The 26,921-nt window shown below is 43.3% G+C and overlaps 2 protein-coding genes and 2 pseudogenes across 2 annotated transcripts; all 4 read left to right on the plus strand.

Annotated features, from left to right (window-relative positions):
• Window positions 1–4,781: 4,781 nt before the first annotated feature.
• Window positions 4,782–8,186, plus strand: LOC123746444 (uncharacterized). The gene is made up of 3 exons (XM_045727972.1): window positions 4,782–4,807; window positions 5,103–5,303; window positions 7,363–8,186. The coding sequence occupies exons 2-3, from the start codon at window positions 5,106–5,108 to the stop codon at window positions 7,816–7,818; spliced, it is 654 nt and encodes a 217-aa protein (XP_045583928.1). The 5' UTR covers window positions 4,782–4,807; window positions 5,103–5,105; the 3' UTR covers window positions 7,819–8,186.
• Window positions 8,187–12,335: 4,149 nt separating this feature from the next.
• Window positions 12,336–14,736, plus strand: LOC123746445 (adhesive plaque matrix protein-like). Its single transcript, XM_045727973.1, has 3 exons — window positions 12,336–12,404; window positions 13,398–13,526; window positions 14,118–14,736. Exons 2-3 carry the CDS (start codon window positions 13,398–13,400, stop codon window positions 14,565–14,567), a joined length of 579 nt encoding a protein of 192 aa, XP_045583929.1. The 5' UTR covers window positions 12,336–12,404; the 3' UTR covers window positions 14,568–14,736.
• Window positions 14,737–21,327: 6,591 nt separating this feature from the next.
• LOC123746447 (adhesive plaque matrix protein-like) lies at window positions 21,328–22,546 on the plus strand (annotated as a pseudogene).
• Window positions 22,547–25,168: 2,622 nt separating this feature from the next.
• Window positions 25,169–26,319, plus strand: LOC123746448 (adhesive plaque matrix protein-like; annotated as a pseudogene).
• Window positions 26,320–26,921: the final 602 nt, after the last annotated feature.

The raw sequence follows: 26,921 nt of genomic DNA on the forward strand, positions 1-26,921 counted from the left end.
AGGCGACGGCAGATTGCGCAAGACAATTTCCTCCTCCTAACAGTCTTATAATGCCTTCTATCGTCTTATTTTTTGTTGTTCTAATTACAAATTTTTTTGTGGAGTGTGTGGCTATACATGGCCAAGACGGGAGAAGAAGGGAGCCGGTCGGCCGAGCGGACAGCACGCTGGACTTGTGATCCTGTGGTCCTGGGTTCCATCCCAGGCGCCGATCCCAGAGTTTCTTTCACCCTATGCCCCTGTTACCTAGCAGTAAAATAGGTACCTGGGTGTTAGTCAGCTGTCACGGGGTGCTTCCTGGGGGTAGAGGCCTGGTCGAGGACCGGGCCGCGGGGACACTAAAAAAAAAAAAATGCCCCGAAATCATCTCAAGATAACCTCAAGATAGACTGGTTTAATTCCTTTCCTTCAATGTTGTAGCGAGTCAGTGTCAAAGACCTTTTGCTCGACGAACACACTTAAGAATACACAAGTAATCTGTCTAGTTGCTGTGTGAGGCCATCTCTAGGGGGCCAGATTCACGAAGCAGTTATCCAAGCACTCACGAACCTGGGGCCAGATTCACGAAGCAGTTATCCAAGCACTCACGAACCTGGGGCCAGATTCACGAAGCAGTTATCCAAGCACTCACGAACCTGGGGCCATATTCACGAAGCAGTTATCCAAGCACTCACGAACCTGTGGCCAGATTCACGAAGCAGTTACGCAAACACTTACGAACCTGTCCATCTTTACTCAATTTTTGGCGGCTTTGTTTACAATTATTAAACAGTTAATGAGCTCCGAAGCACCAGGAGGCTGTTTATAACAATAACAACAGTTGAATGGGAAGTTTTCATGCTTGTAAACTGTTTAATAAATGTAACCAAAGCCGTCAAAGATTGAAGAAAGATGTATACGTTCGTAAGTGCTTGCGTAAGTGCTTTCGTGAATCTGGCCTCAGCTTTGCCCCTAAATCCGTTCATGAATGCGCCTTGAATCCGTTCATGAATCCGCATCGAATCCTAGAGTTCAAGACAAAGGCACGGTCCATAGACCCAGTCAGGCAGACGGACAATAGACATAACTAAGAGAGAGATAGGGCGAATAGAGAGGGGGAGATCTGAGAGACAGGTAAAGAGATAGACAGTTGACTAAATAATGAGCGTGGCCTCTGTCTAAACCTGTTTTCTCAGGTTAATTGCTCAGCAGAGCAGCGACTCAAAGTTTTCTCTATGACTGGAGCTAAAATAATTATCAATAAAACTTAAGTCTATCTCCCTAAGTCAATAATGGCGAAATTTAGATCAGATTTTAGTCTGATGTGATCTGATTAAATTTAGATTTAGATCATTGACGGTTGAGAGGCGGGACCAAAGAGCCAGAGCTCAACCCCCGCAAACACAACTAGGTGAGTACACGACGTCGCTGCGCTCTGGGGTCGCAGTCCTAAGGGCCCGGGTTCGATTTCCGGCCAAGGTAGAAATAAATAGGCAGAGTTTCTTTCACCTGATCCGCCTGTTCACCTAGCAGTAAATAGTTACCAGGAAGTTTGGCTTCTGCTTAGGGCTGCATCCTAAGTATATATATGTCTATGAGAAACCGAAAAATGTATTTAGATAAAGGAAAATTAGATCGGGAGTCAGTACATTAGACAACCGACGGTTAGAAAGGCGGGGTCCAAGAGCTAACAGCAGGAAAAAATACTAAAAAAAAAGTCTATACGCACACACACACCTTGTATACCACATATGTCAAACCAATCCTAAAGTATGCAGCTCCATATTGGAGTCCATACCTTGTCAAGTACAAGACGAAGATGGAGGAGGTTCAGAGGTATGTCACTAGACTACTCCCAGAAGAGGCATGAGTTATGAGGAAAGGCTGCGTGAACTCACGTCGTTGGAAGGCAGAAGAGTTCTCAGAGACATGATCACCACATACAAAATTCTCAGGGGAATTGACAAGGAATTGAATTAATTGAATTCATTCCCGTAGTCTTTTCTCGTAACTCATACCTCTCAGTCCTGGGACTAATCTAGTGGCATACCTCTTAACTCTTCTCTAACTTTGTCTTGTGTTTAACTAAATATGAACTCCAGGCTGAAGCTGCATACTCCAGGATTGGTGTGACATATGTGGTATACAAGGTTCTCAATGATTCCTTATACAAGTTTCTAAAGACGGATTATTTAACACGGGTGGAGCCCGAACAAGGGGACACAGGTGGAAGCTGAGTACCCACATGAGCCACAGAGACGTTAGAAAGAACTTTTCAGAGTCAGAGTAGTTAGTAAATGGAATGCATTAAGTAGTGTTGTGGTGGAGGCTGACTCCATACACAGTTTCAAGTGTAGATATGATAGAGCCTAATAGGCTCAGGAACCTGTACACCAGTTGATTGACGGTTGAGAGGCGGGACCAAAGAGCCAGAGCTCAACCCCCGCAAACACAACTAGGTGAATGCATTAAGCAGTGATGTGGTGGAGGCTGACTCCATACACAGTTTCAAGTGTAGATATGATAGAGCCCAGTAGGCTCAGGAACCTGTACACCAGTTGATTGACGGTTGAGAGGCGGGACCAAAGAGCCAGAGCTCAACCCCCGCAAACACAACTAGGTGAATGCATTAGGCAGTGATGTGGTGGAGGCTGACTCCATACACAGTTTCAAGTGTAGATATGATAGAGCCTAATAGGCTCAGGAACCTGTACACCAGTTGATTGACAGTTGAGAGGCGGGGCCAGAGAGCCGAAGCTCCACCCCCGCAAGCACAACTAAATGAGTACCAGTTCATAAACGCTAAAAAACATATTCTTTACGTATATATTATATATGTTCTTGACCTGAACAAGTACAGTACTGGTACAGCTCGACGCTTCAAACTAACCCGATACATTTCGAACGGTTGTCTACGTCCACGGGTCCCATTCAAGAATAGATGGACCCGGGTTCAATTCCCGGGCGGGACAAAAACGTTTGGGCACGTTTTCTTTCACCTGATGCACCCGTTCATCCGGGAAAGGTTTGTAATTGGCCGAGCTGGAGCCTCAGTTATACAGGCTTCCTGTCTCCGATAATCTACATTTATGAAACTTAAAGCTGAAAGTTGCTTTTAAGTTGATGAAAGTTAATTTTTGTTATGACTATTCTTCAGGTATTGGTGCCAGGAGAATACATAGACCCAAGAGTCACTTGTGAAGAAAGGTTATCTTGAGATGATTTCGGGGCTTAAGTGTCCCCGCGGCCCGGTCCTCGACCAGGCCTCCATCCCCAGGAAGCAGCCCGTAGCAGCTGTCTAACTCCCAGGTACCTATTTACTGCTAGGTAACAGGGGCATCAAGGTGAAAGAACCATTTTGAACATTTGACTCCGCCTCCACCGGGATTCGAACCCGGAACCTCAGGACTACGAACCCGAAGCGCTGTCCACCCAGCTATCAGGCGCCCATGGAGGAGTGGAGGAGAGGTCAGGAAGAGGACGCAAAAGAAGCAATGAAGCGAAGACAAAAAGGAACGAGACATAACACAGACAACGATATGAGCCGAGGGAAGAAGAGAGCAGAGGAGAGAAGAGGAAGGAACATTAGAGCTATAACGAAGATAGAAGAGAGGAAGAGAGAGAAAACACAATTAGGGGATTTAGGCAGGGGGATAGGAAAGACAGGAAGACGTCACTGGAAGTCACTGACGTCTTCTTAACAACAACAAGACCCCGACGTCTTGTGTCTTCTTAACCACAAGAAGACCCCGACGTCTTGTCTTCTTAACCACAAGACACCGACGTCTTGTGTCTTCTTAACCACAAGACCCCGACATCTTCTTAACCACCCCTTCCAGCGCCTCGCTGGAAGGGGTGGTTAAGAGAAAGGTGTGGAAAAGAAGGTAGAAAACTCAAGAGATACAAGAATATAAGTCACAATAACGTGGCCGAAGACACGATGACCAGACCACACACCTGAAGTAGAGGAAAGCGACGACCTGTCGGTCCCTTCTGGACCATTATCACACACGACTTGATAATGGTCCACGACGGGCCGACAGGTCGTCGTCTCCTCATCTTCTGGTGTGTGGTCTGGTCAGCACGAGAAACAATAGCGGGAAGATGAGGCCACGTGAGGAGCCAGACATTGGCTTAAGGAGAGGAACCAGACAGGAGCTAAGGAGAGGAGCCAGACAAGGACTTAAGGAGAGGAGCCAGGCAAGGGCTTAAGGAGAGGAGCCAGACAAGAGCTTAAGGAGAGGAACCAGACACTGGCTTAAAGAGAGGAGCCAAAGCCACACCCACACCAGACACCGGCTTAAGGAGAGGAGCCAGACAAGGACTTCAGGAGAGGAACCAAAGCCACACCCACACCAGAAAGCTCTGCTGGTGTCCCCTTGAGGTCACACCTCCCCTACCGTCATCCCACAACCCACAGGAATGCCTCAATAATCACCATTACACAAGGGCTCTATAGCCTCTGAGAGCATATTCCGAGTATCATGCTCCTTAAGATCACTCACAATAAATCATGCTCCTTAAGATCACTCACAATAATACATAATGGGTCTCGAAGCAGCCTTGGCGTAGCGGTGCTGACGGAAGCGCTCAGCCGCGACATACACACACACCCTAGAGAGGTGTTACTAAGGGTCAAAACTGCAGTTTGGAGGATTGACAGGAGACACGCCCTGGTGACCTTCCAGAGGACGTGAAGCACTCCTTCGTCACCTCCAGCAGCAGCAGGAGGAGGAGGAGGAAGGAGTCTCACCCCTATATAATGCCTTGACTACTTCGACTCTGCGTCAGTTCCTTGCTGTGCGTCGCTAAAACAACACAATTCGAGGTAAACGCCGCGTTAAATCTTACAAAAAACAGCTTTTGAGTGAAACAAAAAATCAAATTTTCTACTTCCCTCAAGCACACAATAGCTTTTATATCACTAAACTATTATCAGCTGTAATTGAAATATATATATATACATATATATATAATTATATATACCTTTTCAGCACATTCTTGATATCGTTTGCTATTTTAAAACGTATCACTCATCCAACGACTATTTCAGAAAAGTTCATTCCATCGCTAAAATAAGTGCACGCTGATTGCAGGCATTAAAGCATCGCTCGCTCTCACAGGTAATGTCTGGGTGTCTTAGCATACTGTTGGTGTTGGCGACGGCGACGGCTGCCAGGGCTGAAGCTGGCTATCCGGTTCTTGAGCCTTTGTATCCGGTCCCCAGCCCTCTATATCCGCCTCCCGAGCCCATATATCCGGTGGCTGAACCATGTTACCCGAAGACTGCCTACGTCACAGCTGTCAAGACCGCCCTCCAACAGGTAGGTGTTATCTTGAGGTTATCTTGAGATGATTTTGGGGCTTAGCGTCCCCTCGGCCCGGTCCTCAACCAGGCCTCCTTTTTGTTACACATCCCCAGGAAGCAGCCCGTAGCAGCTGTCTAACTCCCAGGTACCTATTTACTGCTAGGTAACATCAGGGTGAAAGAAACATTTTGCCCATTTGTCTCCGCCTCCACCGGGGATCGAACCCGGAACCTCAGGACTACGAATCCGAAGCGCTGTCCACCCAGCTGTCAGGCGCCCTATGCCCAGATGTTGGAGATAATAGGACTAATTGGTCCTGACACGGGTCATATACAGTGAAGGGGTGAACCCAATTGCTTGGTGTGTATACCCTAAGAGTATACTTTAGTCCTGCACAATGTTCAGGACTAAAGTATACTTGGTGGTTGGTCAGTAAGTTGTTGTGGTGGTCTTAATAACCCTCCAGAGGTTGATAGGTCTTAATAACCCTCCAGAGGTTGATAGGTCTTAATAACCCTCCAGAGGTTGATAGGTCTTAATAACCCTCCAGAGGTTGGTAGGTCTTAATAACCCTCCATAGAGGTTGACAGGTCTTAATAACCCTCCAGTGGTTGATAGGCCTAAATAACCCCCCAAAGCTTGATAGGCCTTAATAACCCTCCAGAGGTTGATAGGCCTTAATAACCCTCCAGAGGTTGATAGGTCTTAATAACCCTCCAGAGGTTGATAGGTCTTAATAACCCTCCAGAGGGTGATAGGTCTTAATAACCCTCCAGAGGTTGATAGGTCTTAATAACCCTCCAGAGGTTGATAGGTCTTAATAACCCTCCAGAGGTTGATAGGTCTTAATAACCCTCCAGAGGTTGGTAGGTCTTAATAACCCTCCATAGAGGTTGACAGGTCTTAATAACCCTCCAGAGGTTGATAGGTCTTAATAACCCTCCAGAGGTTGATTGGTCTTAATAACCCTCCAGAGGTTGATAGGTCTTAATAACCCTCCAGAGGTTGATAGGTCTTAATAACCCTCCAGAGGTTGATAGGTCTTAATAACCCTCCAGAGGTTGATAGGTCTTAATAACCCTCCAGAGGTTGATAGGCCTTAATAACCCTCCAGAGGTTGATAGGTCTTAATAACCCCCCAGAGGTTGATAGGTCTTAATAACCCTCCAGAGGTTGGTAGGTCTTAATAACCCTCCATAGAGGTTGACAGGTCTTAATAACCCTCCAGTGGTTGATAGGCCTAAATAACCCCCCAAAGCTTGATAGGCCTTAATAACCCCACAGAGGTTGATAGGCCTTAATAACCCTCCAGAGGTTGATAGGCCTTAATAACCCCACAGAGGTTGATAGGCCTTAATAACCCTCCAGAGGTTGATAGGCCTTAATAACCCTCCAGAGGTTGATAGGTCTTAATAACCCTCCAGAGGTTGATAGGTCTTAATAACCCTCCAGAGGTTGGTAGGTCTTAATAACCCTCCAGAGGTTGATAGGCCTTAATAACCCTCCAGAGGTTCATAGGCCTTAATAACCTCCCAGAGACTGATAGGCCTTAATAACCCCCCAGAGGTTGATAGGCCTTAATAACCCTCCAGAGGTTGATAGGCCTTAATAACCCTCCAGAGGTTCATAGGCCTTAATAACCTCCCAGAGACTGATAGGCCTTAATAACCCCCCAGAGGTTCATAGGCCTTAATAACCCCCAGATGCCTTAATAACCCTCCAGAGGCTGATAGACCTTAATAACCCTCCAGAGGCTGATAGGCCTTAATAACTCATTATAATTTCCAACAAATTAGCTTGTACTACACCCTATATATATATATATATATATATATATATATATATATATATATATATATATATATATATATATATATATATATATATATATATATATATATATATATATATATATATATATATATATATATATATATATATATATATATATATATATATATTCCAACTGTTTCAATAATTATAGAACTCTATACTGTTGTTTTTCGCATGTTGCTATGCTAGATCTTGAGTCGTGGTCTAAATTGATCTTATCTTGCTGTTTTCTTCTCTCCAGATACCTGTGTACGAGACAGCAATCCAAAAACAGGTCGTCCCCACCACCCTATACAAGACCCACTACCAAACCCAGTACCAGACCAAATACCAGACCCAATACGTCCCCGAATACGTCACTGAGACCGTCTACAAGACCCAGGTCCAATACGTTCCCCACTACCAGACGCAGTACCAGACGCAGTACCAAACTCAATACGTCACCACTGCCGAGTATGTGCCCAAGTACGTCACGGAGACGCTCTACCAGACGCACTACCAGACGCAGGTGGTGTACAAGACCGCCTACACCACGGTTCACACCCCCCAGTACGTCACTAAGACGCAGGTGCAGTACCAGACCCAGTACAAGACGCAGGTGGTACCTGAGTACGTCACCGTCGCTTTGGACAAGGTGGCCTACGTCACTGCCTGTCCTAAGCAGTACTATCCGGAACTCGTTGTCGACTACGTTTAACGACGTCGATATATCTCTACGTTTAACGTCGATATATTTCAACGATTTAACAACGTCGATATATTTCTACGTCTAACGTCGATATATTTCAACGATTTAACAACGTCGATATATTTCAACGATTTAACAACGTCGATATATTTCAACGATTTAACAACGGTCGATGTATTTTCTATGTCGTAACTTGTTCTATAGCATCTAAATCCCCTCAAATTGGTCTCTAATATCCACCTACATCTAAACTGTTTGTCCCTTCAATGTCTATCTAAATTCTATCTATTGTTTCCCTATTCTCGCCATGATCAGCTAGTTTTATGACCTTCTTAAGAACAAGACGTGTATAATATTCAATAAAGAATTGCAGTATATATGGCTTTGGTCTTTGTGACAAACCTGTAAGAAAACGTGAATAAATTACATGATAATATCATTTATAATCATGTTGACGTGATAATTATCATAAATTATCATTAGTGAATAAGTAGTAGTAGAATGTATGAACTGCTACACATTCTATTAGTCATTTAACAGTGTGGTGTTAACTGAGCCATTTAATTAACAGTGTGGTGTTAACTAAGCCATTTAACAAGAGTGGTGATCACTAGAGGGAGCCGGTCGGCCGAGCGGACAGCACGCTGGACTTTGTGATCCTGTGGTCCCGGGTTCGATCCCAGGCGCCGGCGAGAAACAATGGACAGAGTTTCTTTCACCCTATGCTCCTGTTACCTAGCAGTAAAATAGGTACCTGGGTGTTAGTCAGCTGTCACGGGCTGCTTGCTGGGGATGGAGGCCTGGTCGAGGACCGGGCCGCGGAGACACTAAAGCCCCGAAATCATCTCAAGATAGATGAATTAAATGAAGCTGTCACTTGAACAATTTTGCAATCGCTGCTGTCGAGGAAGAAGGAAATGTGTAATAGCGAGGTGGAACAGCTTTGGCCGCTTTGTTTACTAGGAGAGACATGCAATTTCCCCGCCACAGGATCGCATTTCAACCTGAATTTACCTGAGCGCCTTCTAGTGGCCTCAAGAGGATCATCAAGCCAGTGAATTGTCAAGGATCTCTCATGAATTGGAAACAATTCAAGATATGAATTCTGTTTCATGAGATGAATTGTTTCCGGATGAATTCTGAACTATATTATTCACTCATCTTCAGAGTACTCATTACTTACGTCACAGTATGTGGTTAAGATGTACATAAGCATAGTACTGTATTCATTCTTACAGTACTCCTACCAGAGGCTAGATTCACAAAGCAGTTACGCAAGCACTTACGAACCTGGGGGCCAGATTCACGAAGCAGTTATGCAAGCACTTACGAACCTGGGGGCCAGACTCACGAAGCAGTTACGCAAGCACGAGCCTGTACATCTTTTCTCAATCTTTGGCGGCTTTGTTTACAATTATTAAACAGTTAATGAGCTCCGAAGCACCAGCAGGCTGTTTATAACAATAACAACAGCTGATTGACAAGTTTTCATGCTCGTAAACTGTTTAATAAATGTAACCAAAGCCGTCAAAGATTGAGGAAAGATGAACACGTTCGTAAGTGCTTGCGTAACTGCTTCGTGAATCTGGCCCCAGGTTCGTAAGTGCTTGCGTAACTGCTTCGTGAGTCTGGCCCCACTAAAGCATTCTCTACGGTGATATTCACAGTCATTCAAGTAGGTCTGGTATTCAGTCACGTAGTGTTCTATAATGTAACCAGCGAGTGTAATAGACTTGGGATCGTTGAACTGTTTCAGGCCTAAGTTAGAAATATGTATGGTTGAGTTTAGGTGGATACAATGCCTCGTATGGACCAATAGGAGTTGCCTCGTATGAACCAATAGGAACTGCCTGGTTTGGACCAATAGCAGCTGCCTCGCATGGACCAATAGGAGCTGCCTCGTATGGACCAATAGCAGCTGCCTCGTATGGACCAATAGCAGCTGCCTCGTATGGACCAATAGGAGCTGCCTCGTATGGACCAATAGGAGCTGCCTCGCATGGACCAATAGCAGCTGCCTCGTATGGACCAATAGCAGCTGCCTCGTATGGACCAATAGCAGCTGCCTCGTATGGACCAATAGCAGCTGCCCCGTATGAATCGACAGGCTTTAAGCATATTTATTTACTAGGTTTTTGTTACTATCTTTTATTATTAAAATAGGTCTGGTAGACATTCTGTCCAGCGGTCATCATCTGGGAGTCTCCCCACAACAACAGAAACAGGAATCGAGTATTAAAATCCACATAACAGCTTGCACTGCAAGACAGAGGTAGTTGGAGAGCTGGTTATCTTGAGGTTATCTTAAGGTTATCTTGAGATTATCTTGAGATTATCTTGAGGATATCTTAAGGTTATCTTGAGATTAACTTGAGGATATCTTGAGATTAACTTGAGGATATCTTGAGGTTATCTGGAGATTAACATGAGGATATCTTGAGATTATCTTAAGGTTATCTTGAGATGATTTCGGGGCTTAGCGTCCCCGCGGCCCGGTCCTCGACCAGGCCTCCTTTTTGTTACACATCCCCAGGAAGCAGCCCGTAGCAGCTGTCTAACTCCCAGGTACCTATTTGCTGCTAGGTGAACAGGGGGCAACAGGGTGAAAGACACATTTTGCCCATTTGTCTCCGCCTCCACCGGGGATCGAACCCGGAACCTCAGGACTACGAATCCTGAGCGCTGTCCACTCAGCCGTCAGGCGTGTATATATATATATATATATATATATATATATATATAATATATATATATATATATATATATATATATATATATATATATATATATATATATATATATATATATATATATATATATATATATATATATATATATAATTTATCCACTGTTTCTAAAAATATTTCATTACATTAAATGAACAAAATTTACACTGTATCCTCCCCAATAATTTATCAAAATAACATCATAAAAATCCCTTGTTGTACATGGCATAGGAAGTTGTACATGTCTTAGTGAGTTGCATATGACCTATATAGTTAGTTGTACATGATTGAACCAGTTGTACATGACCTTGCCACTTGTAAGTGATTCAGCAAGTTGTACGTGATCTAATCACGTGTGCGTGATGTTGCAAAGTGTACATAATCCAGCAATAAGTACATCATCTAGCGAGTTGTATATGATGTAGTCACGTGTATGTCTGGCAAGGTGTTCATGATGTAGTCACGTGTATGTCTGGCAAGGTGTACATGATGTAGCCAGGTGTATATCTATGAAGGTGTACAAGATGTAGCCAGGTGTATGTCTGGCAAGGTGTACATGATGTAGTCACGTGTATGTCTGGCAAGGTGTACATGATGTAGCCAGGTGTATATCTATCAAGGTGTACAAGATGTAGCCAGGTATATATCTAGCAAGGTGTACAAGATGTAGCTAGGTATATATCTAGCCAGGTGTACATAACAAGTGTCAGGCTACACCATTGTACACTGCGGAAGCTCCTTGGAAAGGTTCCTTAAGACACCTTCAGGGAGCCTCTTAATTCCTCGTCTGGGGCTCCGGTTGTATTCCTTCTGTCTCTGTATTGATTTTATTGTTGCTGTGTTTGTTATATGTTCTTATTTTTCCTTGCTATTGTTCTTGGTGGTGTTCCGGTGTCACTCGTTCCGGTGGTGTTTGTCTTAGATTTCCTAACCTCGTCTTGTTGGTTTCTTGATGAAATGATGACGGAGACACGAGTCTAACTTTCTTTATCGACGTGTTGGCTTTGGGGGTTTGGGGTTCTTCATTCGAGCCTCACTCTTCCACATCTTCCAACCCCTCCCGACCCCATCTCGACCCCTCCCGACCCCATCTCGATCCCTCCCGACCCCATCTCGACCCCTCCCGACCCCATCTCGACCCCATCTCGACCCATCTCGACCCCATCTCGACCCCATCTCGACCCCATCTCGACCCCTCCCGACCCCACTCAACCCCATCTCAATTCCCCCTAATTCTCACCCGACCCCCTCTCGAACCCTTCCGGTCGGCCGGGCGGACAGCACGCTGGACTTGTGATCCTGTGGTACTGGGTTCGATCCCAGGCACCGGCGAGAAACAATGGGCAGAGTTTCTTTCACCCTATGCCCCTGTTACCTAGCAGTAAAATAGGTACCTGGGTGTTAGTCAGCTGTCACGGGCTGCTTCCTGGGGGTGGAGGCCTGGTCGAGGACCGGGCCGCGAGACACTAAAAAGCCCCGAAATCATCTCAAGAGAACCTCAAGATAACCTTCTGACCCCAACCAACGCCTCTCGATCCCTTCCGACCTCTGCCAACAATTTCCGACCCCATTTAGCACTCCAAACCCATATCCGCCTCCTCCCATCTCACCCAAAACTCCCCCGCACGTCGCCTCGAAGGCGCAATCACCGTCACGAGTGAGCATACTCTGAGTACCGCAAACAGCACGACCTCACTGAGCGCGACCTTCGTCAGAGGGAACTCCTCCCCGCTGACGGAGCAGCGAACAAGACAAGGAGCAGGAGGAGGAGCAGCCCCGCCCTACGCGCACTATAAATACCAGCTCCGGAGTCCCTTGTATCGTCAGTCTCTCGCTAGCCGTCAAAGAGGAAACAACAGCTCTTCCAAGGTGATCACTCGAGCTCATAAGTGACGTATACAGTGAGAGGTGTATAGTCAGCTTCTCAGTGTACATACAGAGAGATTTTGATTTTTTGATTGTTGCCGCCGAAGGCGGCTAGTTTATTGTGCACCCCATACTCATCCTGTGAGCGGTAGCGCAAAGGCGTTACAGAGGGAACAAAAGGTCTTTATCAGACCTCATCTTAGATTACATAAACAATTTCATCTATCCTTCAAACATTATAGTTACAATGTCAGCTAGTTACAGAGAAAGTGCTATTACAAGAGCTACATATTTACAGTAAGTCATCATACATTAATGGTAGGTCTTGTCGCTAATACATAATAGTACATATATAATACATAATACATAACAGCTACTTCATACAATGAGAGTATTCAATAGTCCTGGACTATGCTCAGGACTCAAGAATACTCGCTGGTTGGTGAGTAGGCTATTGTGGTGGTCTTAATAACCCTCCGAGAGGTTGATAGGCCTTAATAATCCCAGAGGTTGATAGTTCTTAATAACCTTCCAGAGGTCAAGAGGCTTTAAGCCCAAAACCAAATCAACTCTAGGTCTCATTTTATTTTTTGCTTTTGCCTTCTCTTGACTATGACTAGCACTTACAAGTAGATATATCAGAAAACATATTGGAATATACAGTTGTGCTTTGAAGGGAATGTATATATTCGCCTTGAATATTCTCAGCCATTGCATTCGTTGAAGGAAAAGTATTTTGACTCTTATAGTTAGAGGATATTAATGGATATTTAATATGATAAGCATCAAGTTGATAAGTATCAAATTTCCAACCTCAGATATTCACATGTTTTAGGATTAAAGTCAACTGAAATTTCGCAATAAGAATACGTATTTTGACTTATATAAATTGGAAATAACAAATAGAATAACATTATACTATATATGCTGTGAAGTTTAATATATTCTGTTGGGGGATATCAATTGATGTTTGGCTATATGTGTCATTTCCTACAGATGGTGTCATCAAGTGTATGTGTGGTGGTGTTGGCAGTGGTGGCAGCGGTGGGAGCTGACCCCGTTTACCCTCAGCCTTGCTACCCCAAGACCCAGTATGTCACCCAGTACCAGACGCAGGTCCAGCAGGTGAGTACTGGGGCAGGTCAGTACTGGGGCAGGTCAGGCTTGTTAGAACTGGAGCAAGTCCATGTGATAAGTGATGGAGTAGATCAGTTCCTGTGCAGGCGATGAGTCACAATAACGTGGCTAAAGTATGTTGACCAGACCACACACTAGAAGGTGAAGGGACGACGACGTTTCGGTTCGTCCTGGACCATTCTCAAGATCGACTTGAGAATGGTCCAGGACGGACCGAAACGTGGTCGTTCCTTCACCTTCTAGTGTGTGGTCTGGTCAACAGATCAGTTCCTGGTAAGATACTAGAGAAAATCTTACAATACTGGTTCAGTACCAGTCGCCTAGAGGTCAATATATGCTCAGATCCTATAGGTCAATACCGGTTCAAGACATGAACATCAATGGCATTGGTTAGTTCTAAAGAAAGACCTCAAACAATCAGATTCTATGTGAGATTCTTTAAGGTGAACGAAAAGCAATTTTTCAATAACATAAACAAATGCAAAACACTTAGGACCATTGGCCAGAATAGGAAAAAATATTCTACGATTATCATGTAAAAATAATTAGCTTTTAATAGTAGCTGTTTCCCCACTACAGGTACCAGTGTACAAGACCATCTACAAGCAGCAGCTCATCCCCACCACCCTCTACAAGACCGAGTACCAAACCCAGTACCAAACTGAATACCAGACAGATTATGTACCCCAATACGTAACCCAAACCGTTTACAAAACCCAGGTAGAGTACGTCACTCAGTACCAGACCGTGTATAAAACCCAATACAACACGCAATACGTCACTAAGACCCAGTACATCCCAGAATACATCACTCAGACCCAATACCTAACCAAGTACGTTACACAGACCCAGTACCAGACCGTGTACAAGACCGACTACGTCCCCCAGTACGTCACCAAGACCGAGGTGCAGTACCAGACCCAGTACCAGACCCAAGTGGTCCCAGAGTACCACACGGTCACTAAGACCCAGCAGACCTACAAGACCGTGTGTCCCAAGCCTGCTTACGGCTACGACTACGGATATTAAGGCTCTGAACACCGGATCTGGAGGCTCCATGCACTAACCCCCAACCCCAAGACAATTGCTATTTTGTTAAATTCTATCCCCCTGTGTACTTACTGTAAATGTTCTTGTATAATATTGTAGGATAAACTGGATTTTATGGTTTAAGTTAGGCAATAAACTGCAGATTAACTATGTGTAGTGTCTTTACTCCCTCTGTGATGACGTTGGGTTTGTGAAGTGTTGTAAGCGCTGAACTGACAGCCATGGTGATCAATTGTATTTATGAAATTAACTGGAAAAAATACTTTGTATTTAAACAAAAATACTCTCTCTCTCTCTCTTTCGCTCCCTCTCTCTCTCACGGGTTATTAAGACCACCACAATAGCTTACTGACCAACCAGCAAGCATGCTTTAGTCCAGACAATTTTCCATATGCAAATTTGGCTTCACTGCATGATTTGGCAGCTTCAAACCAGGAAACCCTAAGACCAGGGAAAATTCAGCCCAGGGTTAGCAATTAAGACCATGGAAGCATCAGACCAGGACAGTAAAAAATGTCAAACATGCGTTTCAAATATTTTTCGTTTCAGGTCAAGAATTGTTAAGTTATATGATGTTCAAACTGACACTAAAAGGACGATAGCGAGGTTAATACTGGAGACCCTGTCTGTGTTTAGATATAGACCACAGCTGCTGCTGGGAAGGTCAGACTGGTCCTCTGAACCCTTAATATATGTAATGTATTCAAAGATAAATATATACCAAACAGGTGAGATTGACACAGATTTAACTTCTGTATGTGATATGTGTATCCATCCTGCTCCCTAATGTTAAAACACCAGCACATTGTAACCTGTGATGGTTGAGAAAAGTGCAAGACAGTGCAGGCGATGAGTCACAATAACGTGGCTGAAGTATGTTGACCAGACCACACACTAGAAGGTGAAGGGACGACGACGTTTCGGTCCGTCCTGGACCATTCTCAAGTCGATTCTCAAGAATCGACTTGAGGTGTTGTCGATCGATTCTCAAGAATCGACTTGAGGTGTTGTCGATCGATTCTCAAGAATCGACTTGAGGTGTTGTCGATCGATTCTCAAGAATCGACTTGAGGTGTTGTCGATCGATTCTCAAGAATCGACTTGAGAATGGGCCAGGACGGACCAAAACGTCGTCGTCCCTTCGCCTTTTAGTGTGTGGTCTGGTCAACGTGGAAGATAGTTAACAAATGTGAGTTACGATAGTGCCTTTAACATATACTCTTGACACCCTTTAAACATGGAACCCCGAAACTGTATCTGTCTATCTGTGAGTCTTACAAGCTTTCTCTCCCATGGTACAGCGCCCTCTGAAATAACCATTTATGAACCTCTTCCTATTCCAAAAGAACTGCTGTGTTCTTAAATCCTCCTCTGATAACTTCTGAGTATTTGATTATATACTCATTGACTACCTTGATGATGATCTACAGACCTCTTGACTTTTAATTTACATTCAAAACTGGTTACTCAAGAACGCTTTTTAATTTCATGGTGGCTGTTCAGTACAGTTCTGAATTTAGAGAACAGAGCTGTTCTATTCAGTACAGTTTTATTCTCTGTTCCCGGATGCTTCCAACGCGTTTGACAGCTTTTGAACACACAAATTCTTTTAGAGAATAGCTTAGCAGAGGGAGGAAACTATGGGGAGAAAGTGCTAAACCATTACGACTATATAACACTTGGAAGAGATCAGGATAAGGATTAGGGATGTGGACGAGGAAAAGGAATAGTGCCCAACCACTTGAACCACCCCAAGTGGTTAGGTACCAAAGTTAGCTATTAGGCACTTAGCATAATAGTATGTCCCATAATGGCTAGATATTTATATATTTCTTATCAGGTATGCAAATTAGCTGTGAAATGGAGTACAATATGTCCTCTCTGAAGAGTTCTCCCTAAAAAAAGTGGTCAAACAAGGTTTGTGTTCTTAGTTCAATTCTATTTCCTACCTATATTGATCCATTGTTAAAAAAAATGAGTTAAGAGCCAGTCAGAGGCAGTACTAAGGTCAGTGTTTTCTGGTATGCTGAGGTTACTTTAAGCTCACAGGACTCGTCTTATCGAGATCCCAGTCTATAATTACTAGGCAGCGAGACTCCTGTAAAGTATTCTGAAAAGCATCTGGAGAATATTATATCCTCAAATGGACCACTTGTCAAATTTTTTGATGCAATTAGAGATCTCAAGGTCAGAACAATTGTCGTCATTAGTGAATTTGGTCACCTTGATACCTGGTCGAAAGTCAAGTTATTCAACAGTGTCTAACTTGTATGGATGTGAGTTACGGGACCGACAAAATGATGACGGTCTTATAGCTTGGTAAGTTTAATTGGTAAGTTTAAATGGTAAGTTTAATTGGTAAGTTTAAATGGTAAGTTTAATTGGTAAGTTTAAATAGTGTTTAATTGATGAGTTTAAATGGTAAGTTTAAATGGTAAGCTTAATTGGTAAGTTTAATTGGTAAGTTCGGTCCCATAGCCTTGGTAAGTTTAATTGGTAAGTTCGGTCCCATAGCCTTGGTAAGTTTAATTGTAAATAGAGGCAATGTTCTAGACGTATCTTAAGCGCCCATTCACTCACTACAAACCTACCTGGCCTCATATCCACACTTGGGGAAAGCATTTAAGAACGAATGATATCACTTTGCCTTTACAATATATCTATCTTTCTTACTGTTAGCTAAACGTCGTACACTTTATGCCTAAAATGAAAGTATTAATTAGGATTGCTATATGCACCTGTTTGTTAAAGCCAGGATTGTTAAGATTTGTATAAGATGTTACAGGTTAAGTTTGTGGTTCTGGTAATGACAATGTCTACGGGCTGAGGTGTTATTGAGACATAATTAATTTTTAATAATAATAATAATAATTTTTATTTAGGCAAAGGTACATACATAAAGAGATTTTACAAAGTTTGTTGGCTTTATAGATAGAGCTAGTACATACAATGCCTAAAGCCACTATTACGCAAAGAGTTTCGGGCAGTAACGCTTTCGGGCAGTAACGCTTTCGGGCAGTAAATTAATGTACTGTAGTTTGTACGTACGGTTTCCCAATTATATATAAATTACTGTTTATAAATAAAGATTTTGATTTGATTGGATTAGTGGATCACTTTCGTCCTTTAATGTCACAGCTGACTGTTAGGGAGCTGAAGCATTAGTGAAGCATTCTCACCCCCTTCAGTCAACCCCAGTTTGAAGTGTTAAGTGTATTTATCAACTTTATACGAAAACTAATACAAATATACACAATCTTTATACATGAGATAACAAAGCTGTGTATATCAGCAAGAGTTCTTTCTAGTCGGAAAATTTCAAGTCACCGGTAAACAGACCAACGCTTCGATGATTAACTCCAACAGCCAAGTTGATCCATTTCCAGGTCAGATTGGAATGGATTCACTACTACGATTACTTCTTCTGTAATCTCTAATCTCATTCTTACTGAAGCGACCATACGAGTCATAAATACTTCTAACTGAAGCGACCATATGAGTCGTAAATACTTCTTACTGAAGCGACCATACGAGTCTTAAATACTTCTTTCTGAAGCGACCATACGAGTCTTAAATACTTCTTACTGAAGCGACCATACGAGTCATAAATACTTCTTACTGAAGCGACCATACGAGTCTTAAATACTTCTTACTGAAGCGACCACACGAGTCTTAAATACTTCTTACTGAAGCGACCATACGAGTCTTAAATACTTCTTACTGAAGCGACCATACGAGTCTTAAATACTTCTTACTGAAGCGACCATACGAGTCATAAATACTTCTTACTGAAGCAACCATACGAGTCGTAAATACTTCTTACTGAAGCGACCATACGAGTCATAAATACTTCTTACTGAAGCGACCATACGAGTCTTAAATACTTCTTACTGAAGCGACCATACGAGTCGTAAATACTTCTTACTGAAGCGACCATACGAGTCGTAAATACTTCTTACTGAAGCGACCATACGAGTCGTAAATACTTCTTACTGAAGCGACCATACGAGTCGTAAATACTTCTTACTGAAGCGACCATACGAGTCTTAAATACTTCTTACTGAAGCGACCATACGAGTCATAAATACTTCTTACTGAAGCAACCATACGAGTCGTAAATACTTCTTACTGAAGCGACCATACGAGTCGTAAATACTTCTTACTGAAGCGACCATACCAGTCATCAATAATCACACTCCGCCCAAGTAAAACAGAAACAAGCAACACTTAGTGGGTCAGCCAGAGGCTTAGGGCCCGCGCAGGGATATCCCTGCAAAACAACAACAAATCTAATCTCATCTTTGGTAAAGCCGATTAAAGAATATATATATATATATATATATATATATATATATATATATATATATATATATATATATATATATATATATATATATATATATATATATATATATATATATATATATATATATATATATATATATATATATATATATATATATATATATATATATATATATATATATATATATATATATATATATATATATATATATATATATATATATATATATATATATATATATATATATATATATATATATATATGTCGTACCTAGTAGCCAGAACGCACTTCTCAGCCTACTATGCAAGGCCAGATTTGCCTAATAAACCAAGTTTTCCTGAATTAATATATTTTCTCTAATTTTCTTCTTATGAAATGATAAAGCTACCCATTTCATTTTGTATGAGGTCATTTTTTTTTATTGGAGTTAAAATTAACGTAGATATATGACCGAACCTAACCAACCCTACCTAACCTAACCTAACCTATCTTTATAGGTTAGGTTTGGTTAGGTAGCCGAAAAAGTTAGGTTAGGTTAGGTTAGGTAGGTTAGGTAGTCGAAAAACAATTAATTCATGAAAACTTGGCTTATTAGGCAAATCGGGCCTTGCATAGTAGGCTGAGAAGTGCGTTCTGGCAACTAGGTACGACATATATATATATATATATATATATATATATACACAGATTCGGTATAAGGAAAGGTAATACGGAAATAGAAATGTCATCTTAAGAGTTAAAATGTGAATAGTTGATGGCAGGAAATCTTGGGCTGTGGGGCTATAGCGCTTTTCTGGCGCCAGAAAAGTCCAGGGGCTCAGAAAAGTCCAAGGGGCCAGAAAAATCCAGGGGCCAGAAAAGTTCAGGGGGCCAGAAATGTCCAGCAGCCAGAGAAGTCCAGGGGGCCAGAAAAGTCCAGGGGGCCAGAAAAGTCCAGGGGGCCAGAAAAGTCCAGGAGGGTCAGACAAGTCCAGGGGGGCAGAAAAGTCCAGGGGGGGGCAGAAAAGTCCAGGGGGGGGGCAGAAAAGTCCAGGGGGTCAGAAAAGTCCAGGGGGCAGAAAAGTCCAGGGGGGCAGAATAGTCCAGGGGGCCAGAAAAGTCCAGGGGGCCAGAAATGTCCATGAGCCAGAAAAGTCCAGGGGAGCCAGAGAAGTCCAGGGGAGTAGAAAAGTCCAGGAGGGGTCAGAAAAGTTCAGAGGGGCCAGAAAAGTCCAGGGGCCAGAAAATTCCAAGGGCCAAAAAAGTACAGAGGGGCCTGAAAAGTCCAGGGAGTCAGAGAAGTCCAGGGGGCCAGAAAAGTCCAGGGGGCCAGAGAAGTCCAGGGGGGCCAGAAAAGTCCAGGGGCCAGAAAAGTCCAGACGAGGCCAGAGAAGTCCAGGGGGCCAGAGAAGTCCAGGGGGCCAGAAAAGTCCAGGGGCCAGAAAAGTCCAGAGGGGGTCAGAAAACAGTTCAGGCTCTTTAGATTAATTCTTTAGGCTGTAGAATGTGAGCAGGAACATAATAATTTTAGAGCTGTGAAAGAAGGAAAGTTTGATGTGAAAAGTTTATGTGGCACAGAGATAGGAAATGACAAAAGAGATACGGAATAGCGACAAATATCAAAAGAAAAATCAATGAAATTGAGGTGAAGTTAGAATGAATATTTTTTGAAGGACGGTTTTGAGAATGAGATGAGAATGCTACACAGATTCCAAAGCGAAAGAATGCTCCTCAAATGCTCCAAACACACCTACCAAGCTACTGTGGATTCAACAAAATAAAATCATAAGTTTTACTTGATAACTAAAACTGTTTTTATAATAGAACTTTAATAGAATAGCACCAAACGTTTAAACACAAATCAAGCATCAAGCTTTGATTGCAAGCTTCTTTTACGATATTCTAAAAAATACAAAAGTATTTTTCCTTCATATTTCAATATAAATACTTCTTTGTTGAGTAAAGTTGAGAAGTATAGATGAACAGAAATACATCACGTAAACACAGACCCATAATGATAAAATATTGAGGGAATAACTTAGGATCGAACCAGCGTCCCTGGAGTGCTCTCACACACACACGGACAAGGGTTGGATCCCAAGGTATAACCTCTTATGATATAACTGTGGTCAGCACAACCCATCCAAAACCACATATAACTCCCCCAGGTCCTTGTCATTCCCCCCAGAGGACCCCGTTCCCCGGGGGGTTGGGAGGCTCGACGCCTCATCATCCGGGTAATGGTTCCACAGCTCTTTAACACAGCCTTCGTCTCCAAGGTCACCATCACCACCACCTCTGGCAACCCAGGAAGGTGCAGCAGTCCCCCGCGCTATATATATACAAGAGCGTTCTAGCCACAATCATCAGTCTCTCTCCTGCTCTTGCACTGCTAACAACCCCTCAAGTGAGCGCTTAAGTTACATATCCATTACCTTCTTCACTTCTATACAAGACAATGTGATGATTACTACATGATGAGAAACACAGAAATATCTTCATTTTGTGTGTTTATGTATTGATTATTTTCTTCTAGCAGATGATGTCATCAAGTTTGTTTGTGGTGGTGTTGGGTGTGGTGACAGCGGTGGGGGCTGACCCCAGCTACCCCCAATCCGCCCCCTGCTACCCCAAGACCCAGTACGTCACCCAGTACCAGACGCAGGTCCAGCAGGTCAGTACTGGGGCAGGTCCAGTAGGTCAGTACTGGGGCAGGTCCAGTAGGTCAGTACTGGGGCAGGTCCAGTAGTATTGGGGCAGGTTTAGTAGGTCAGTACTTGGCCAATTACAACAAATCAGAAATAGGACAATTCATCAAATCTGGAAAACATTATAAACCAAACAAATAATTGGGATGAAAACAAACAAAAACAAAATACGGTTAGACTTTGAGGTGAAAGAAAAACTATTCTTCGTCTACATTTTCATTCTGGAAAAGAAAATACAAATGATTTTAATACGTTTTTCTCCCCGCAGGTTCCTGTGTATACGACTGTGTACAAGACCCAGGTCGTCCCCACCACCCTCTACCAGACCCAGTACCAGACCCAGTACGTGACCAAGTACCAGACCCAGTACGTTCCCCAGTACGTCACCGAGACCGTCTACAAGACCCAAGTCCAGTACCAGACCCAGTACGTAACCAAATACCAGACCCAGTACCAGACCCAATACGTCACCAAGACCGAGTATGTCCCCCAGTACATCACTCAGACCCAATACCAAACCCAGTACGTTACACAGACCCAGTACCAGACCGTGTACAAGACCGAATACGTCCCCCAGTACGTCACCAAGACCCTGGTAACAGTACCAGACCCAGTACCAGACCCAAGTGGTCCCAGAGTACCACACGGTCACCAAGACCCAGCAGACCTACAAGACGGTCTGCCCCAAGCCCTCCTACGGCTACAGCTACTGAAGGACCGGTCAGCCAGCAGACCGGAGGGCGCCTCCCCCAAACTGTTCACCGTCAGGAGTCAACATGATATCTTATGGGGCCAGAAAACCTTACTATTTATAACATCGAATACAACACTAACCGATATCTCTTCTCTCTATATTATATATGTATAATATATTGTATATGTATATATATGTATATCCAAGTCCTGTAAAACGATTATATACGAGTAGACTAGAAAACAAGTCTAAATAAAATTTGAATTGACAATTTATTATTATTCAGTTTTATCCTATTGTATAAACTGTATACACTTTTATCTCCATGGACACGAAAAGCATGTTGTGAAGACTATTTATGTATATGAATAATAACATCGAAATAAAAGGTATCTTTTGAATGCCATTGATCAGATTCACAAGATCTATTACTGTCAGTAGACTCATTAATGACAGTGTTGTTAATGCAGGTAAGCTAACGGCCCGACCTGTTCGGGAATCGCACCCAGGACCAGTTAGTTGTGAGCAGACTGTGGTTACCACTGCGCTTCTTTCTCTTCTTCTTCTGCATCTACATATTTTTATTCCACTTGTGCTTCTTCCTTTCTTAATTCTTCACGTGACACAATAGCTCCTCCAGTCATGACACTCATGACAGTGTCATTACCTGTGCTCGAGAAGGAGCACGTCATTAACTGTTGACACCTGTCATGTTCTGGGCCTCCAGGCAAGAGGTCACGGTGTCAAGGTCAACAATGTTCCAGCGAAAATGTCTTCAGCCGAAGATTTGTGTCGAGTGGTTTCTGGAGTGTCATGACTGGTCGGTAGGGCGACGACATCACGTCAAGCAAAGCGGAGTTCGATGCCCGATGGGCCAAGTTGTTGACCACCGTTCCATCCCTCCGTCCTCATATCCCAGCTCCTTGTCCCTATATTCCTCCCAAGTCCTATATAATTATTTTATCTTGGCGCTTTCATCTGAGAATTATCATTCCTTAATCTTCGCGACGAGGTAAGACGAACTGTGAGACAAATTGTTCCACTGGTGATATAAATTAACATCAAACTCCAGTGGGAAGGAGTTGCTGTTGACACTTCGGTGCCAACAACGGGGTGAAGAAGACAGTGTCAAGTATGACACTCAACATATCTTTCATGAGCCTAACAATGCATAAAGTTTATGTAATCTCTACACACACAACCACACCATTACCAGGGATATCCTGACCACCATTACCAGGGATATCCTGACCACCATTACCAGGGATATCCTGACCACCATTACCAGGGATATCCTGACCACCATTACCAGGGATATCCTGACCACCATTACCAGGGATATCCTGACCACCATTACCAGGGATATCCTGACCACCATTACCAGGGATATCCTGACCAGCAACTCTGAACTAATCGAGAGCTACACCGACAACTGGAGACTATATATACCAGAAGCACTTCACATCAAACACTCTCATCCAATTATCAACAGCCAGCTTACACCAAGTGCGTCCTACCAACAATACGACCAAGTACGTCCTACCAACAATGCGACCAAGTGCGTCCTACCAACAATACGACCAAGTCCGTCCTACCAACATACGACCAAGTGAGACCAGCCAGTTTTCACCCAAACCACCGCCGCACTCGACCAGGTTACAACACACAACTGAAGTACTTGCTCGAACGTAATCATCCTGGCTTAAGGCTTTCTCTTCTTAATTACTTTATCTTATCATCTTTCTCTTGACACATCTACATGCAATACTGCTGTGCTTCTCTTCCATCCCCTTTCCCTCGGCCTCTGACGATGCTAAGTGTAAACTTAGCATAACAAGTTCGGCCCATTAAAAGACTCGAAAAAAAATTTGACGTTATTTTTTAATAATTTACTTTCCAACTGAAGAAGAAGCCGAGGTATATGGATATAATTAATTCTGAAATCATTGATATAAGCTTTAGTGCGGGACAATGCTACACTGACCTTGCCAGCAGCTGTGGTAGTGAAGATTGATGAATGCTCCAGACTGAGACCAGGTGTGGTACTGATAGTTCAGAATGCCCCACTAATGCTCCAGACTGAGAGCAGCTATGGGATTATAGGTTCAGAATGCCCCACTAATGCTCCAGACTGAGACCAGGTGTGGTACTGATAGTTCAGAATACCCCACTAATGCTCCAGACTGAGAGCAGCTATGGGATTATAGGTTCAGAATGCTCCACTAATCTTCCAGACTGAGAACAGCTGTGGTGCTATAGGTTCAGAATGCTCCACCAATGCTCCAGACTGACATTTGAAAGCACCTGTGGGAACACAAAATTATTAAGTTCCTTCAGTATCTCAAAATCTCTTTTTCAATATGAAATTTCAACCACATAAACAGAATAAAAAAAACATATAACAAAAACATAAAAAAATTACAAGTTACAATTACAATAACGACAGTTTTACTTCAAATATGAATACAAATATTTTATTACTGAGTGAAGTTGAGAAAGTATAAATGAACATACATGACAAAACACAGGAATGAGAAAATAATGAGGTAATATCTTGTGATCGAACCCGCGACCCTGAACTCCTCAGACACACACGGACGCAGGTTGGATCCCAAGGTATAACCTCTTATGATATAACTGTGGTCAGCACAACCCATCCAAACCACATATAGCTCCCCCAGGTCCTGGTCATTCCCCCCCAGAGGACCCCGTTCCCCGGGGGGTTGGGAGGCTCGACGCCTCATCATCCGGGTAATGGTACCACAGCTCTTTAACACAGCCTTCGTCTCCAAGGTCACCATCACCACCACCTCTGGCAACCCAGGAAGGTGCAGCAGCCCCCCGCGCTATATATATACAAGAGCGTTCTAGCCACAATCATCAGTCTCTCTCCTGCTCTTGCACTGCTAACAACCCCTCAAGTGAGCGCTTGGGTTACATATTCATTACCTTCTTCACTTCTATACAAGACAATGTGATGATTACTACATGATGAGAAACACAGAAATATATTCATTTTGTGTGTTAATGTATTGATTATTTTCTTCTAGCAGATGATGTCATCAAGTTTGTTTGTGGTGGTGTTGGGTGTGGTGGCAGCGGTGGGGGCTGACCCCAGCTACCCCCAACCCGCCCCCTGCTACCCCAAGACCCAGTACGTCACCCAGTACCAGACGCAGGTCCAGCAGGTCAGTACTGGGGCAGGTCCAGTAGGTCAGTACTGGGGTAGGTCCAGTAGGTCAGTACTGGGGCAGGTCCAGTAGTATTGGGGCAGGTTTAGTAGGTCAGTACTTGGCCAATTACAACAAATCAGAAATAGGACAATTCATAAAATCTGGAAAACATTATAAACCAAACAAATAATTGGGATGAAAACAAACAAAACAAAATACGGTTAGACTTTGAGGTGAAAGAAAAACTATTCTTCGTCTACATTTTCATTCTGGAAAAGAAAATACAAATGATTTTAATACGTTTTTCTCCCCGCAGGTTCCTGTGTATACGACTGTGTACAAGACCCAGGTCGTCCCCACCACCCTCTACCAGACCCAGTACCAGACCCTGTACGTGACCAAGTACCAGACCCAGTACGTTCCCCAGTACGTCACCGAGACCGTCTACAAGACCCAAGTCCAGTACCAGACCCAGTACGTAACCAAATACCAGACCCAGTACCAGACCCAATACGTCACCAAGACCGAGTATGTCCCCCAGTACATCACTCAGACCCAATACCAAACCCAGTACGTTACACAGACCCAGTACCAGACCGTGTACAAGACCGAATACGTCCCCCAGTACGTCACCAAGACCCTGGTACAGTACCAGACCCAGTACCAGACCCAAGTGGTCCCAGAGTACCACACGGTCACCAAGACCCAGCAGACCTACAAGACGGTCTGTCCCCAAGCCCTCCTACGGCTACAGCTACTGAAGGACCGGTCAGCCAGCAGACCGGAGGGCGCCTCCCCCAAACTGTTCACCGTCAGGAGTCAACATGATATCTTATGGGCCCAGAAAACCTTACTATTTATAACATCGAATACAACACTAACCGATATCTCTTCTCTCTATATTATATATGTATAATATATTGTATATGTATATATATGTATATCCAAGTCCTGTAAAACGATTATATACGAGTAGACTAGAAAACAAGTCTAAATAAAATTTGAATTGACAATTTATTATTATTCAGTTTTATCCTATTGTATAAAATGTATACACTTTTATCTCCATGGACACGAAAAGCATGTTGTGAAGACTATTTATGTATATGAATAATAACATCGAAATAAAAGGTATCTTTTGAATGCCATTGATCAGATTCACAAGATCTATTACTGTCAGTAGACTCATTAATGACACAGTGTTGTTAATGCAGGTAAGATAACGGGCCGACCTGCTCGGGAATCGCACCCAGGACCAGTTAGTTGTGATGCAGACTGTGGTTACCACTGCGCTTCTTTCTCTCTTCTTCTGCATCTACATATTTTTATTCCACTTGTGCTTCTTCCTTTCTTAATTCTTCACGTGACACATTAGCTCCTTCAGTCATGACACTCATGACAGTGTCATTACCTGTGCTCGAGAAGGAGCACGTCATTAACTGTTGACACCTGTCATGTTCTGGGCCTCCAGGC

This window comes from Procambarus clarkii, chromosome 90, assembly GCF_040958095.1.
Source record: "Procambarus clarkii isolate CNS0578487 chromosome 90, FALCON_Pclarkii_2.0, whole genome shotgun sequence".
Classification (NCBI taxonomy): domain Eukaryota; kingdom Metazoa; phylum Arthropoda; class Malacostraca; order Decapoda; family Cambaridae; genus Procambarus; species Procambarus clarkii.